Below are 14,357 nucleotides of genomic sequence, written 5' to 3' on the forward strand. Positions count from 1 at the left end.
TTTGAAGGACTGCTTCTTCTTTTAAGTAACTACGTCCAGCAGCAGCTGTGGGCTGTGAGTGTGACATCCGAACCAATTCACTGTCCATCTCTTGTTCTTTCTTTTGTAGTGGAAGTAGGTGCATCTTTTTTTTTCAATCTATAAATAACAAAGGCTACGCTAACCAGAGATCAATTCACCTTCAGTACGACCTTTATTTATTCATTCATTGTTCTTCTTTTTTAGCTACCAATTGATGGGGTAAAAATGATTGAAAGATATTACCTTCATCGCACTTTTAATGGGTTATTCTTTTTAATATATGTTAAATTATAGTTCACTCTTCAATTGAAAATACGGGTATTAACTTGTAAATTCTGTAAAATATTCTTATTTAACATAGGTTGCTATTCAGTGTAACCTAGTTTATTTAATGCAAAACTAATTAGTCATATTTTAGAAAGAAAGAGAGTAAACTAAATTTATTTTTTTCAATTAACTTTTCTTAAATTGTGCAAAAAAAAAAAAAAAAAAAGAGGACACATATCATATCTCGGTTCGGTAGGACGGACAGAGGGATTTATATATATATATTTATTATGTATGGTGAAGTTGATTTTCGAATTGAGACTCGAATAGTTGCAATCTCCGTTTGATGTGTCAGTTCATGTCCCCTTTTATCCACTGCTCATAATTATTTCCCGTCGCCCTTGTCAAAATCGAAACAAGCAAGACAGCCAGGAGATTGGGAGAGGAGGGGCTTGCGTGCATGGCCGCAAATCGAATGTAATCAAAACTGAATTTTAAAACATCATTTGAATATGTACTAGTTTGGATTCAATCCAAGACTTTAATTGAATCAAAATACTAATTCGAGCTCGAGTTCGAATTCGAGTTCATTCAAAAATCAAATTTGGATCGAGGCGGAGAATTATTTGTTATGGGTTTGATTCGCCTTCTGTCCTATTTGCATGCATGTATGTGTGTATCTGATTAAAAGGAGCCTGCAAATACAATTAGAATGGTTTATGACTTTCAATCACGTTACTAACCTCCTTCAAAAGCCATTTCACGCAAGATGTTAATTATGCAAGTTCTTTATATCTAATTACTACAGCACTACTTGTCTATTGCTGTCCTATCTTGTTGCTTGCATGAACTTTTTGATCAAATGATGGCTGCTTTAACTTTTCTCTTGAAAGAAAAGCTCTTTCAAGTGGGACTTTCCCCACTAACCAACAAAAAAAAAAAAAAAAAACCAATTTATGTGCAAAAAGGATACTGCTTGGCGCTAGTGGCTGTCATGTTGCATAAATACTGGAGCCAGCCTCTCATCATTCAGACATGATCCCTAAGAGTTGATTTGATTGAGGCTATTGCTTGATAATTGGCTGTTTACTAGTAAGTAGTATGTTAAAATTTTAGTTAGCTGGGATTACTACAGTTCCGGAACAAACACGTACTAGTATATGTATATATATATATTATGTCATGTTGCAAAGTTAAAAAAGAATTATTTTTTTAACCCAAATTATTTAATGCTACAACCACTCACTTTTATCTCATTTTTTGTTTCTTATCAAGTTTACATTTCTATTTTCGATTTTCTTGACTTCCTTCGAACTCCAAACTTCCTTTTTTAAATTGTAATCTCTAAAACGTAAATTAAAATTTAAGTTCACAATATCTAAATTCTCATAGACGTGAATTTTGCATAATTTCAAAATATTGTGATATTTTTGGATTGGATTTAGATATAATTGAAATTGAGATGAAATTTATTTGTTTTAACTTATAATTTAAAAAATTTCAAATTATTAAAAAATAGTAAACCTTTCATCATATAAAGTATTAAATTAATTCATTACATGTCTTATTTTGTACATATATATATTTATATAAAATTCATTGAACCGAGATTGAACTGGTCCGACTGGTTGAATCTCGATTCTTTCACTTTACCGGTTCAATTAATGGTCCGATTTTTAAAACATATTGATTACTACAGTTCCGGAACAAACACGTACTAGTATATATATATATATATATATTTTTTTTTTAAAGAAAAAAAGAAAGAAAAAGAGGGTTGTGATATCCTCCACGTTTATTTTCTTTTTGAAGAATGAAGATCCTTTTCGGGCGTTCAGATTTTCCGCTTTGATGGCGGGAACTCTTTTTTCTTCGCTTTTGACATTTCCAGCCGACCATGTCAATTATGAACAGCCATAGTGGCATCTTCTAGTAGTACCAGTAGTAGTCATAAAATCAGTAATGTGATTTGACGTCCAAGCAATTATTGGGCAATTGACCTTCAAATTTTGAAAAAGGATTTCCAAACATGAATTTAGAGACCAGGAATTTTCAAAACAGCTCGTGTGTATGTATATGATATATGATGGATGGGAGGGATATCGGGCAAGAGATTCTCTAGCTCTGATTTCTCTCATGATGCTCATTTTGACTGATTCTTCAAATCACTACTATCATCACGAGCCCATCGCTTCATTTACAGCACAGCAGCGGTTGCTATTTCTAAAAACAAAAAATTTCCAGTATCTGCTTAGGAATGAACTGAAAAATCTAACCTTTCTTAGAAGAGTTTTTAGTCAGATGACACACTAGTCTACAACATGATAAAGATAAATTTCAGAGTGTGTGAGTATGATAAGGTGAAAATTGGGATGGAAGGAATCAAAACCTTTAGCTGGAATTTCCCAGTTGAAAACATATATAATAGTTTAGTTTTATCGACTCCCTAAGCACAATATGTACATTTTGAGGGGTTTAAACGATAAATACCAATTAAAATAGTACGCGTAATTTCTGTTTTTCATTTAGACAGCTAGTCGAGCACGCGAAACGGAATCAGCCGTCTTGCGCTCTTAGCCGTCTTGCCTACGCCATGAAGATGATGAGCGGCCTTTTTTTTTTTTTTTTTTTTTTTAAATAAAAAAAATGGTCTGAGCAATTGCAAGCTGGGGATAATCACTTAGCCCTGACTCGCGAATCGCCGCCACTTCTTCAGCTTATTAGCTTTGTTTACTTTCAGTTTTCCTCAACCAGGTAAGATTAAAATTTTTTTCTTTCTTTTTTGCTTGGAGGTTAGAATCTTCCTGCTTTTGTTTCGGTATTCTATGCAAAGGGTTTGTTGGGTTGGGTTCTTGGCTATGAGCTTAAAAAAGAAAAAAGGGTGTTTGTTAGCTTGGAACTAGTAGTATAATTATAAAAACGGGTTCTGTTTTGTGCAGGAAATTATATTGATTTGATTTGATTTAAATGCTGGGATAGACCTTGTCGAGGGACTAGATCACCTGACTTGTTGGTGTTTTGTCAATTAATTTATGTTTCTGTGGATCTGTTAGGGCTAGGAAGGGTGCAGCGGAAGAGTTTTTTTTTTTTTTTTTTAAAAAAAAAAAAGAAAAAAGAAAAAAGAAAGAGGGAGGTCAATTCTTTAACTAATCCGCATGCCGGGTTTCCGGGGTGGGCAAGTGTTTTGGGGTTCGTCAGTTAATAATTTGTTGTCCTGATAATTAGTAATGTGTTGCTAGTTTCAGTTTGCTGTATCTTATTGCCTTGCTTCGCAACTCGGGAGAAATGTCACGACAACCAGCTTTCTTGGGTTTTTTGCTAATGACAATTAATTGTTCTAGTAATCCGATTAGAGTACTTTTGAAGCAATTTGGGGCACTGCAAGGTGCTTAAGAAAGCTTCAAATCCGGTTTGTACCTTGCATGCGTGTGTGAAGTAGCAGTAGCTATTAAGAGAAAGAAAGTGGAAATAAAGGAGTGTGACGGTAATCCTAGCAAATCTGGCCCGAGATATGCTATCTCACAAGTCAATAACCTACAACTCTATGACTGCCAGGGATCATGATCAACTCTAATTACTCTCCTAGAACTACTGTGGCAATCCCTAATGCGAAGATAAATCTGTTTCATAACTTCACCCAAGCTTGCCGTGCTCTTCTTATGCACTTACTTGATCCTTTACAAAGGTTTGCACCACTGACAATTTTGAATTTCTTGGCAATAGGATGCAAAGGATTTTTGCTGTTGTGGTTCATAGTCCTTTACGTTACAAGACTCAGACGCAAAATTTATTCTACTTTTTCATTTCGCATTAGAAAATGGAGTAGTTATCAATTATCATCACGGCCGGATCTTTTAGAATTCCCAAGCAACTCTTCAATTTTGCTTGAAGGTTGTGATGTGGGCAGAGGAATGTGGTAAATTTGAACTGCACATGTTAGGTGCTGGAAGAAATCAGATCACTTCCTGGCCCCTCTTAAGGGTCGTTTAAAGTGGACAAGAGATTGTTTTGGTTGGTGCCTTGAGTGTGCAACCATCCCATTCATCCTCTAAGCTTTCATAGACACTGCTGCTAAACACTTTCCAAGATTCTCTGTTAACTTCGAGCTCATAAGCCAGATATAATGCTTTGTCATTGATATAAGTAGCTGAGTGTCATGCTTGTAAAGGATTTGCAAGAAGTAGTCTCCGATGCGTATTATCATTGCATCACCAAAAATTATCAGGGATATATGAGATGAGAAAAATTTCCACTTTACTTTCTTGGGTTCAAGATTTGCGGCTGCATCCTTCCTTAACACGGCATGAACATGAATAAAATATTCCTTCCGTCCTCTTTAGTGAAGCCATCTGCAGCTGTCATGACCTCTACAGTTACTTGGAGACATCTCGGATGAATTGAAAACAGCACCTAAAAATGAGCAATTTTTTTGTTTTGGTTGTTGAATTTGTCCACAAACAAACTAAAAAGGTTGCAGCATGAGTTGAATACTCGGTACAAGTAAAAAGCATCCGAAAATTTGTGGTTGCATATGACTTTGCTGTGAGTTTTGCTAATTTTAAGGTGTGTTGCAATGAAGGGGCAGACATGGCGTCTTTAGCGACAGCTGAAGCTTGTGACACAAATGCAGCACTTCTGGCTAGTGGTGACCTGCGGGTACTGCAACCCGTTTTCCAGATTTATGGTCAGTGTCGAGCATTCTCAGGGCCCATACTCACTCTTAAGGTCTTTGAGGACAACGTGCTGGTTAGGGAGACTCTTGAAACTAGAGGCGAAGGCAGAGTGCTTGTAATAGATGGTGGAGGAAGCATGAGGTGCGCCTTGGTAGGAGGAAACTTGGGACAGCTAGCCCAAAATATGGGTTGGGCTGGAATTGTAGTCAATGGGTGCATTCGAGACGTGGATGAGATCAATTCCTGCGATGTTGGAATTAGAGCCTTGGCATCCCACCCCCAGAAATCTAACAAAAAGGGTATTGGTGAAAAGCACGTCCCAGTTGTTGTTGCAGGAACCTTGATCCGCAATGGGGAATGGCTGTATGCAGATAGTGACGGCATCCTTGTATCAAAAACTGAGCTTTCGGTTTGACCGAAGCCTGTGGTGCTGGAATCAGTTGCTAAGGAAGATTTTGATTCATGAAATGTAATAAGAGCATTTGTACCATGAACATTATTGACATTATTGAATTGATGATGGATTATTTGACAAGTTCAGCTTATTAGCGCTGTATCTCAAAAGTTACACTTTAGATTTCTGTGAAAGCAAAGGTCCGCACGAATTTCCACTGCAACTTCCCGCGTCATAGCCTCTGTTCAAAATTTTGTTTTCCGAAAATGGTTTTTGAGTTCGAGGTCGACTCATTTCTAAAACAAGTCATTCGAGCTTGAATTCGATCTAAATTTTTATCTAGCCGAGTTGAGTACTTCCGACGAAGATAATTTTGGAGTTCAAGCTCAATTTCTAAAACAAGCTATTCAAGTTCGAATGCGATCTAAATTTTTATTGAGCCAGAGTTGAGCACCAAGCTACTCTAAGTTGCTCTGTTGACTTGCTCCCGTGGAGCCTTTTTCATAGAGCAGCAGGTAATAAAAAAGACGCTTTCAGCGGTTACTCGGAGATAAAGAGGCACAAATCATATGCTCTCTCCTTTAGTCAGTGCTTTCTTTTGGCTTAAACCCTTGTAAACGTTAACTGTACGGATTGGGGACCCAAAAAGTTTAAAAAAAACAAAAAAAAAATAAAAATCAATGAAGGGCGGCAACAAGGTTGGAGCGGGCGGCGGCCGTTCACTTGAGGGGCTACCGGACACCCTAATCACTGAAATTCTGGAAAAGTTAGACTTGGAATCGCTTTGCTCCACGGCGTGTGCTTCCAGGGCCTTCCGCTCCTCTGTCGTTCAACATCTTTCCACTCTTCCCTCGCTTGATCTTTCTGTTAAGTCGACTTCACTACCCAAATCGACAATTTTCGTTGGGAACAAAATCTAATTTTTGTTTACCGAATTGTTGATTCTTTGTGAAACTTTAAGAAAGATCGCTTTTGCTAACTGTTTATGATAGTACCCGTAAATTGCTTGCTATAATGCTGTGCAGAAACCTGTAGAAATTGGATTTGTTCACTTCATTTATTTTAGCTTGATTAACAAATATAAGTGCACATTTTTCTACCCGTAGAATTGCAATTTTGTTCCTTTTTTTTTTTTTTTTTCATTTCCCTTGTTGTTGTTATATATATATATATATATATATATATATTTTTTTTTGAGTTATGCAAATATCAATGAACCGAACAACATGGCAGGTTTTGGCTCCGAATGCTCAGACTCTGAATCACATTCTTCATAGGTTCAGTGGTGTCAGGAGTGTCACTATTGACTGCCTCCGCCTGGAAACCTCTTCAGTCATAGGTATTCTTGGAGCTAATATCCAAGAATTAAATTTGTCGAAGGGTTGCTTGCTGTCTTATTCTCTTTTCACTTCAATTGGGAGGAGTTGCCCTAATTTGAGGTACTACTTTTCGTTTTTTCCTAGATTACCTAACAGATTTTTCTTTCCATATAAATGGAGCCTGATGCAGACTATGTCCTGAACTTTCATAGCTGTAGAGAAAACTTGCTTTAGGATTATGGTTCAAAAAAAGCAGCTGTCAGAATTGCCTGTGTAAATGGATAGTTTAGTGATAAGCAAGTGAGTGCGCCACTTTTTTTTTTTTCGTCCTGCTATACATGCATCTCGCTGTTATATTTTTACCATAGTGGTTTTAAGACTCCATTGTAATTAATTTTCATCATTTTTGGGCCATAATATGTTTATGCTTCTCAATTGAAAGACCGCCAACGTTAGGTCAGTTCTAAACTCGATCATATTGTCGATCACAAAGGTAGTTCATTTGTTGAAGAGTTCCCTGGATGTATCTGAGAAATTTGGGGTGGTACAAGCAATGCTGCTGAATGGACATGCTAAATGCTGCATGAACTTGTCTGCAATGAATTGTCCCTCTAGAAGCTTTCTAATTTGTATACTTACTTTGTGCTCTTTCTGATATTACATCAGGGTTCTCGCGCTGGAATTAGTTGGGGAACAGTTACCTGAACTCTTCGAGAAAAATCTTGTTGAGATGCTTAAAAATCTTATACAGTTGGAGGTAAACTGCAATCCCTAGTCCATTTTGTTCGTTTTGTTATTCGTGATCACTAAAGCATGCTACTTAGCAATATTGATATCTAGCAGAAAAGAGTTTGGTCACTGATTTAAAATTCTTTTTCCTACAGTCTTTATCTCTTAAAATACGAGGAATAGAACATGATGTGTACAGTATAAAATCCATTCAGCCGTTTTTGCCAAGAAGTCTCAGATTTTTAAAGCTTCAGCAAGTGGGTGAACAGAGTGCAATTCAATTACTACGAGAACATTTAAATGTTGGTAATTCATTAGAAAGCACATCCACTTTTAGCTCTATCCCAGCTGCTCTTCTTCATCCACCGACTGATCTACAGCATTTATCACTCGTATTGGACATCGTCAGTGATGAACTTGTTATCTGCATTGTCAATGCACTTCCCCTTATAGTTGAGCTGAATCTTGAAGACAGAACGTACAAGGAGCCACTCATGCCTCATGACCTGACCAATAATGGGATACAGTCCTTGGGGTCTTGTCGGCGTCTAACTGCTCTCTCAATTGTACGTAGCAGACAGAATTATCCTGTATGTTTCAAACGGATAAACGACTTGGGAATGTTTCTTCTTTCTGAGAATTGTAGAGGCCTGGAATCTGTTACCTTTGGTGGATTTTCCACAGTTACCGATGCCGGCTTTTCAGCAATTTTGCACTCTTGCCGAAATTTGAAACGATTTGAAATTCGTAATGCATCTCTGCTATCAGACTTGACCTTTCACAGTATGGCAGGCGCTGCAGATACCCTTGTTGAGATGAAGGTGTTTTCATGCAACCTTATAACTAGTGAAGCTGTATTGCAACTGGCATCTTGTACTAGGTTAGAGGTGCTCGATTTGTGTGGATGCAGGAGCATAGCAGATACATGCCTTGGCTGCTTGACATTTTTCAATAAACTTGCAACATTAAACCTAAGTGGGGCTGATGTGACTGACAGTGGTCTTGCTGTTCTTGGCGGTGGACGTTCTCCCATTGCACGTTTACGTCTTAGGGGCTGTCGGAGAATAACTGATAAAGGAATTTCTCTTCTATTGCTGGGTGGAGGGACAATTAGCAAGACACTTGCATCTCTGGATGTTGGTTACATGCCAGGAATATCGGATGAAGCTATTTATACCATTGCTTCATCCGCTCGAGCGGTTACTGAGTTATGTATGAGGTATTGCTTCTTTGTGACAGATGCTTCATTAAAAGCATTAGCTTTAAAGAGAAGGCCGCTTGATGGAACTTCACCCCTCAAAAGGCTCGATGTTTTTCACTGCCCTAGATTGTCAGTCGAATTAGTGGGATTTTTGAGGAAGCCATCATTCCTTAATTTGAGGTGGCTGGGTGTTGGCCTCACTGCCGCAGCTTCCAGAAAAGATGACTTCGCTCAAATTTGCAAAGACCGAACGTGGCTGACCCTTTGTTTTGATGGTTGTGAAATAGGGTGTCATGATGGATGGCAATTTCACAGGCCTCAAGGTGGCTGACATCCAACGTGCGTTCATTTTTTGTACATTCGCGGCCAATGCCAAGTCTGGTTCATGCATGGCAACTTTATACAAAGCTTTTCTTTTCTTTTGGCTTTTTGGTAATATAACCTAAAGATTTAGCATATATTAAATAGTAGACTTGTACGTTTTTTTTTTTCTTAACCTCTAGTCTAAGCGGTGACTTGCAACCCCTTTTTAAACTATATGCTTCGTCAAAACTGAAGGCCATAATCCCGGTGTATGCTCATTCTTGCACTCAAAAAATAATAATAATAAAAAAAAGACTCCACTTCCGTTGGCGTTAAACTCCTGCTCAAGTGCGGAGAGACGCTCCTCCATTGACTCGTCATCACGTAAAGAAAATTCCCACACGCATGAGATCACCACCCGATATACCCTTTTATATTATAAGAATGAGTTATGTGTAAAAAAAGTTTATATAATAATGACTTGTAAATAAAGAAAGTTCGAATTTCAATCACATGGACAGAGACTTTTTAAAAATGTGAAATATTATATATATATTTTTAAAACTTTTGATACAATTAAAAACAAAATATGTTTAAATATATTTATCAAAATGCCCTCATTTTGCTACATTTAAAACTTTGATTTATGAACGCATTTGAGTATTTTTGAAATATGAAATTATTTTACAACCGCTTTTACATCGAATACAATTCTTATAAACTTATGTGCTGATATAATTGCTGAAATAATGTTATACACACATTTAATCGACATGTGACTTTTGTTGTACAATTAACACGAAAATATATTAACATATTGTGCAATTAACACATTACTATAACTAGCCCTTCGAGGATATTAAAAAACTTATATCTGATTTTGAGCGATTTCAACTAATATCTATAGAAACCTCTTGAAAATCGTAAAATTATAAAAACATTGATAAAACAAAGTACATAAGTGTGTGCTGCAATTAGAATGTACTATTATTAGTTTTGTCATATTTGACAACTATTTCTTTCCAAATGTACTATAATTAATAAAATCCTCTTTAACCACAGGCACCAAACACCCACGCACCCTAGTGTGTGTAGATATATAAAACATCCCTAATCCGAGGATACTGTAAATACCAAAACAAGCAAACAGCTTCTGTACTAGAAAAAAATCCTCTGCTACAATCCCCAGAACAAAAGCCAACTAACCCAATACCTTTTCGTCTTCTCAAACTCTGGAATACCAGAGGGTTACAACCAAGAGGAAAATGAAACAGAGATGCATAAACTCAAAATAAACATTGTCCCTAATTTCTATAAAGCTACTAAAGAGGGTCAAATACAGGATGGTCACTCTAAAGCTCAATCAGATCTCAGATAAATGCGGTTCGTCCACCCCTTCGACTATGTCTGTCATATGCTGTGTTAAATTTCTCGACCAGTTCATTTGTTGTACTGTCACACAGATGAATGAAATATTAGACATCGGAAGCAATAGAGTCAACTTGAAGACAGCAGTTCTCATTTCGAAAAGAATGATCCAACTTATATCTAGCTCATGGTGCCAATCAACTTTTCCATAATTCCTCCTTAAAAGAACCTACCACCAGTAAGTTCTCAAACGTTTTCAAACCATTTAACAAAGCTCAGAAACGAACCACCCATCCTAATGAGCTTTGACATAATGGATAAGAAACAGAATTGCCAATGTATAGAACACATCCAGGACTTGTTATATAAAATCTTCATCAAATATCCTGAAACACTTTATAGCGCAGTACATGAAGAAAAAGTATTTCATTAAGCATTACATCATACCTAGAACAGTTGGTGAGCATGGCCAGGTATGTAACCAATAAAGTGTCGCTGTACTCCTGCAAAATTAGTGTGAAAAGAGTAACTCAACCACAAAGTCAAGTAACATGATCAACAAAATAATTTGAATTTAATTTAAAACTTTTGTACTACTACTTCCACATCAGCAAAAACAAAGAGAAAACAATAGCAGTAAACATAATCCCCTCCCCATGAAGCTAGAAACTTTTACACAAAATATGGCAAAGAATTGAGATCACTCACCATCAAGAAATCATCTTGAAACTTTTCTGACTCTATTGCAGGTAATCTTCTCAATAGACTTGACACTTGACGTAGTAGGGAGTTCTCACATGGAATATCACCTATATTTGGAGTACCAATGCAACAAATGAAGTTCTGGATCTGTGTAAATTATTTCTTCCAGAAATGCATCTTAATTGGAGATTGGAACTTTTAGTCGTCAATAACAATGGGAAAAACTACCTTTCTACAGACACAGGAAAAAAGCAAAAACTCCACTTCACCTAATATAATGTGGTCTACAGACACAGGAAAAAAGCAAAAACAACTACCTTTCTGCATGCCAAGAAGATGCTGATGCAGCACTCTGATTCTGCTATTTAGCATCTTGATGGCGCTATGTATGCCAGTCAGATGAGCAGCCACTGAACAACCCAAAATAAAAGAAACGGGAAGTTATGTCCTAGCCTTCCTACGGGCAGAACTAATCAGAACATCAGCAGAAGTAATCATAAATGTGAATTTCATAAGTTGTTACGGAAGCAAGGAAAGCTCACACTGAGTTGCAGCAGAACCCCCATCAGATGGTTTGAGATGTGCGACATGATCAACCGAGATCCTTTCTGCTTCAACAGTCTTAATAGCAATTACAACTAAATTAGTCACCTCAGGCACTTGCATTTGATATGATCTCAAGAATAAATGATAAGTGAAATACCTCAATGGTGTAGCTAGCTTGGACAAATATAAGCTGTGGAATCCCATCAATGACATGCAGCTCTTTGAGAGGTAAACAAGTCACATATAGCACAAAAGGATCAGAAAATCAGTGCAATAATCAACTCAAAGAAAGTACCTAAAGTGGTTTCTCATGATAGAAATGTTTCTGAAACATATGATTAAGGGTCTGTCCTGGAAGCCATTGAAAATTATAAAGGCGGCCATAGCTGAGGTGAGAAACTAACGTATTCTAAGAGGAAATTCACATTATGCTGACTCGGTGAAAGTAACTGAGCATCTAGACGGACAAGAGGAACAGCCTATAGGTTCTGAAACATATGATTAAGGATCTATTCCAGGAAACCAATGGGGAATTTTAAATAAGGCCATGGCTGAGCTGGGAAACCAACATTCAGGAGGAAATTCACATAATGTTGCCTCAACAAGTAATCGAGCATCTAGAATTCCAACAGATAGTGTGGTTTCCCAATACATTTAATGGAACACTTTACTCAAAAAGTAGCTTTAATATGAATTTGATTCCTCTAACTCCATTAACACCAGAACATACATCAAGGCATCAGCAACAGGAAAACTATCTAAAATTGCCCTTAATAGACACTTGATCTTACAGGCCTTCTCAATTGAAAATATATCACCTACCTGGCATATCTTAAGAAAACAGCGGAATTTAATGAGGGCTTATTTTACTGGATATTAACAACTTACCACTCTCATATATGGTAACTGGCAGATCCTTCTGTGCATGATTGATTGAAGGGTTGAGAAGAACATAGACCGGGCTTTCATTGATATCCATCAACTGTTTGAAAGGGAAACATACGAGAAATTCAATTCGAAAAATTTAACATCAAAACTCAGCAAACAATTCTGCAAACCTTAAGTATCTACCACTATTCAGAATGATCACCAATAATAAGGCTTTTAAAATCAGCACTCACAACTGAAAGAGACGTATATTCAGAGCAGCCAAAAATGTTCTAAACTTGCTTGATTTCCTTAATATTCTCTGCTTCTTGAACACACTATACGGACATTTTTTTAAAAGCATAAGCTACACTTGTACTGGCCCAATACAAAGTGAAAAATTTTATCATATGCATATGGTACTATTCCAATAAATAATCCCCAATAATTCTGGAATTCACAGTATCTGCACCCCAAATGAAGCATAAGCTCAGCTCAATGCTAAGTATATAAACTCATAGAAAATGCCTAACATGTCATTGCACAGTTGTACTACGCGCCTTCAACATCCCTAAATAAAAAAGGCCATCCCCAAGATGCATAACGACCAAAGAAACACCAGCAACAAAAGTAGAAAGTTAGACATAAGGGACTCTTCCACTTTAGCATAATTTAACGCAAAATTAATCATACGCAATATATCCCTATTAAGGGAGAAATAAAATCAAACCAGATATTTCTTTTTTTTTTTTTTGCCCCCCTTAAATAGCTGGTACATGTACATAGGTTGAAGAAGGCAAACTCACAGCTTTGTGAATATGCATATCCGATTCATGAGCATCGCTTCCGGTAGAATACCATCCCAGTATATAAAAGTTAGGGAAAACTTTCTTATCTGCAACAAATTTCCCAAAATAACAATACTGATAAGAAAAGTAGCACGAGCACAGTTTACTTGAACAATGAATCTTCCTCTATTTTTTTGCAAAAAAAAAAAAGGGAGAGGAGGGGAGGGCAGGAGAGGTAGAGGGGGAATCGTACAGAGCTCTTGCTTCTTTTCAAGGAAGGTGCGGTCCAAGGAATGGGTGGAGGGATCATAGAGAAGCTCGAAGCTGTTGAAGATCTCGACGGTGCGGCCTCTTTGAACCCCTATGACGCAGCCGAAGACCCGAGGAGGGGCGGAGGCGAGTACGGAGGAAGCGGGGGCGGAATCATCGCCGTTGGAGGCGTGAGCGGAAGAAAGCAGGGGGAGTTGGGATTGGGACTTGACCCGAGTGTAGTGATCGGAGATGTTGAGGATCACTAACGGATGGAGCTTGAACGTTAACCCGCTGCTCGACGACGACGCCATTCTCTACTTCCCGTCGATTTCTTGGTCGTTGGATTCCGGAATTTTCTTTCGAGGACTAGGAGGAGGACGATGATGAAGCAGGGTTTTAGGCCATTGTGATTTGAGGTTAACTACACTGTTATATTTGCCCTGCGTTTCGATTCGATTAAACTCGCTTTAGTTATTGTTCTGCTCGTGTATTTAACTTATTTTGCTTTTTTTTTTTTCCTAATAGCAACATAAAACTTTTTTTCCCTGTTCTGAATGAATAAATACCTCATAAACCTAAAATTATTAGTAGATTAAAATATAAAAATTTATTATAATAACTGATTTATTTACTCATATATGTTCAATTATAAAAAATTTAGTTTGAATTGTCATTTTTAAGAGTATTTTGAAAGAAAAAAAGTGATATATGTGAAATAAAAATAATAATTTATAATTTTATAATACAAATATTCATAAAAGGAGCAACTTTTCTTTTTTGCATAAAATAGCAATTCAATAAAAATGATAATTTATAAATTGATAACAAAAATATTCATAGAAGGCGTAACTTTTTTTTTTTTTACATGAAATATCAATTCAAACAGCCTTCAATTTTGAAAGCCTCCTCTTGCATTTTCGCTGCGAA

General features: G+C 36.9%; 3 protein-coding genes across 5 annotated transcripts; 2 read left to right on the forward strand and 1 right to left on the reverse strand.

Moving 5' to 3' along the window:
• Window positions 1-2,813: 2,813 nt before the first annotated feature.
• LOC113741520 (putative 4-hydroxy-4-methyl-2-oxoglutarate aldolase 3) lies at window positions 2,814-5,506 on the forward strand. 3 transcript variants are annotated; one of them, XM_072051585.1, is made up of 2 exons: window positions 2,814-3,042; window positions 4,012-5,506. In XM_072051585.1, the coding sequence occupies exon 2, from the start codon at window positions 4,876-4,878 to the stop codon at window positions 5,374-5,376; it is 501 nt and encodes a 166-aa protein (XP_071907686.1). In that variant the 5' UTR covers window positions 2,814-3,042; window positions 4,012-4,875; the 3' UTR covers window positions 5,377-5,506. The 3 variants fall into 3 exon arrangements, with proteins under 3 accessions (XP_071907686.1, XP_071907688.1, XP_071907685.1); XM_072051587.1 differs by having other exon boundaries at window positions 4,874-5,506; XM_072051584.1 differs by having other exon boundaries at window positions 2,816-3,042; window positions 4,868-5,506.
• Window positions 5,507-5,891: 385 nt separating this feature from the next.
• Window positions 5,892-9,100, forward strand: LOC113689650 (F-box protein At-B-like). The gene is made up of 4 exons (XM_072051588.1): window positions 5,892-6,221; window positions 6,589-6,794; window positions 7,341-7,431; window positions 7,559-9,100. The coding sequence occupies exons 1-4, from the start codon at window positions 6,036-6,038 to the stop codon at window positions 8,933-8,935; spliced, it is 1,860 nt and encodes a 619-aa protein (XP_071907689.1). The 5' UTR covers window positions 5,892-6,035; the 3' UTR covers window positions 8,936-9,100.
• A 938-nt stretch (window positions 9,101-10,038) lies between these two features.
• On the reverse strand, window positions 10,039-13,893 carry LOC113688991 (COP9 signalosome complex subunit 6a-like). Its single transcript, XM_027206819.2, has 9 exons — window positions 13,432-13,893; window positions 13,197-13,285; window positions 12,412-12,505; window positions 11,681-11,742; window positions 11,520-11,598; window positions 11,295-11,387; window positions 10,984-11,084; window positions 10,723-10,778; window positions 10,039-10,359 (listed from the first exon to the last, which is right to left on the reverse strand). Exons 1-9 carry the CDS (start codon window positions 13,739-13,741, stop codon window positions 10,278-10,280), a joined length of 966 nt encoding a protein of 321 aa, XP_027062620.2. The 5' UTR covers window positions 13,742-13,893; the 3' UTR covers window positions 10,039-10,277.
• Between the last annotated feature and the right edge of the window lie 464 nt (window positions 13,894-14,357).

Source organism: Coffea arabica, chromosome 5c (genome assembly GCF_036785885.1).
Source record: "Coffea arabica cultivar ET-39 chromosome 5c, Coffea Arabica ET-39 HiFi, whole genome shotgun sequence".
NCBI lineage: Eukaryota > Viridiplantae > Streptophyta > Magnoliopsida > Gentianales > Rubiaceae > Coffea > Coffea arabica.

What these genes read in the sequence shown, in the direction of transcription:
- LOC113741520 (XM_072051585.1), top strand. Translation starts at nt 4,876, where the DNA reads ATGGCGTCTTTAGCGACAGCTGAAGCTTGTGACACAAATGCAGCACTT.
- LOC113689650 (XM_072051588.1), top strand. Translation starts at nt 6,036, where the DNA reads ATGAAGGGCGGCAACAAGGTTGGAGCGGGCGGCGGCCGTTCACTTGAG. An exon ending in TTCCCTCGCTTGATCTTTCT is followed by an intron (nt 6,222 to 6,588) that starts GTTAAGTCGACT and finishes ACAACATGGCAG; the next exon opens with GTTTTGGCTCCGAATGCTCA. An exon ending in AGGAGTTGCCCTAATTTGAG is followed by an intron (nt 6,795 to 7,340) that starts GTACTACTTTTC and finishes ATATTACATCAG; the next exon opens with GGTTCTCGCGCTGGAATTAG.
- LOC113688991 (XM_027206819.2), bottom strand. Translation starts at nt 13,741, where the DNA reads ATGGCGTCGTCGTCGAGCAGCGGGTTAACGTTCAAGCTCCATCCGTTA. An exon ending in TGAAAAGAAGCAAGAGCTCT is followed by an intron (nt 13,286 to 13,431) that starts GTACGATTCCCC and finishes AATTTGTTGCAG; the next exon opens with ATAAGAAAGTTTTCCCTAAC. An exon ending in ATATGCATATTCACAAAGCT is followed by an intron (nt 12,506 to 13,196) that starts GTGAGTTTGCCT and finishes CCTTTCAAACAG; the next exon opens with TTGATGGATATCAATGAAAG.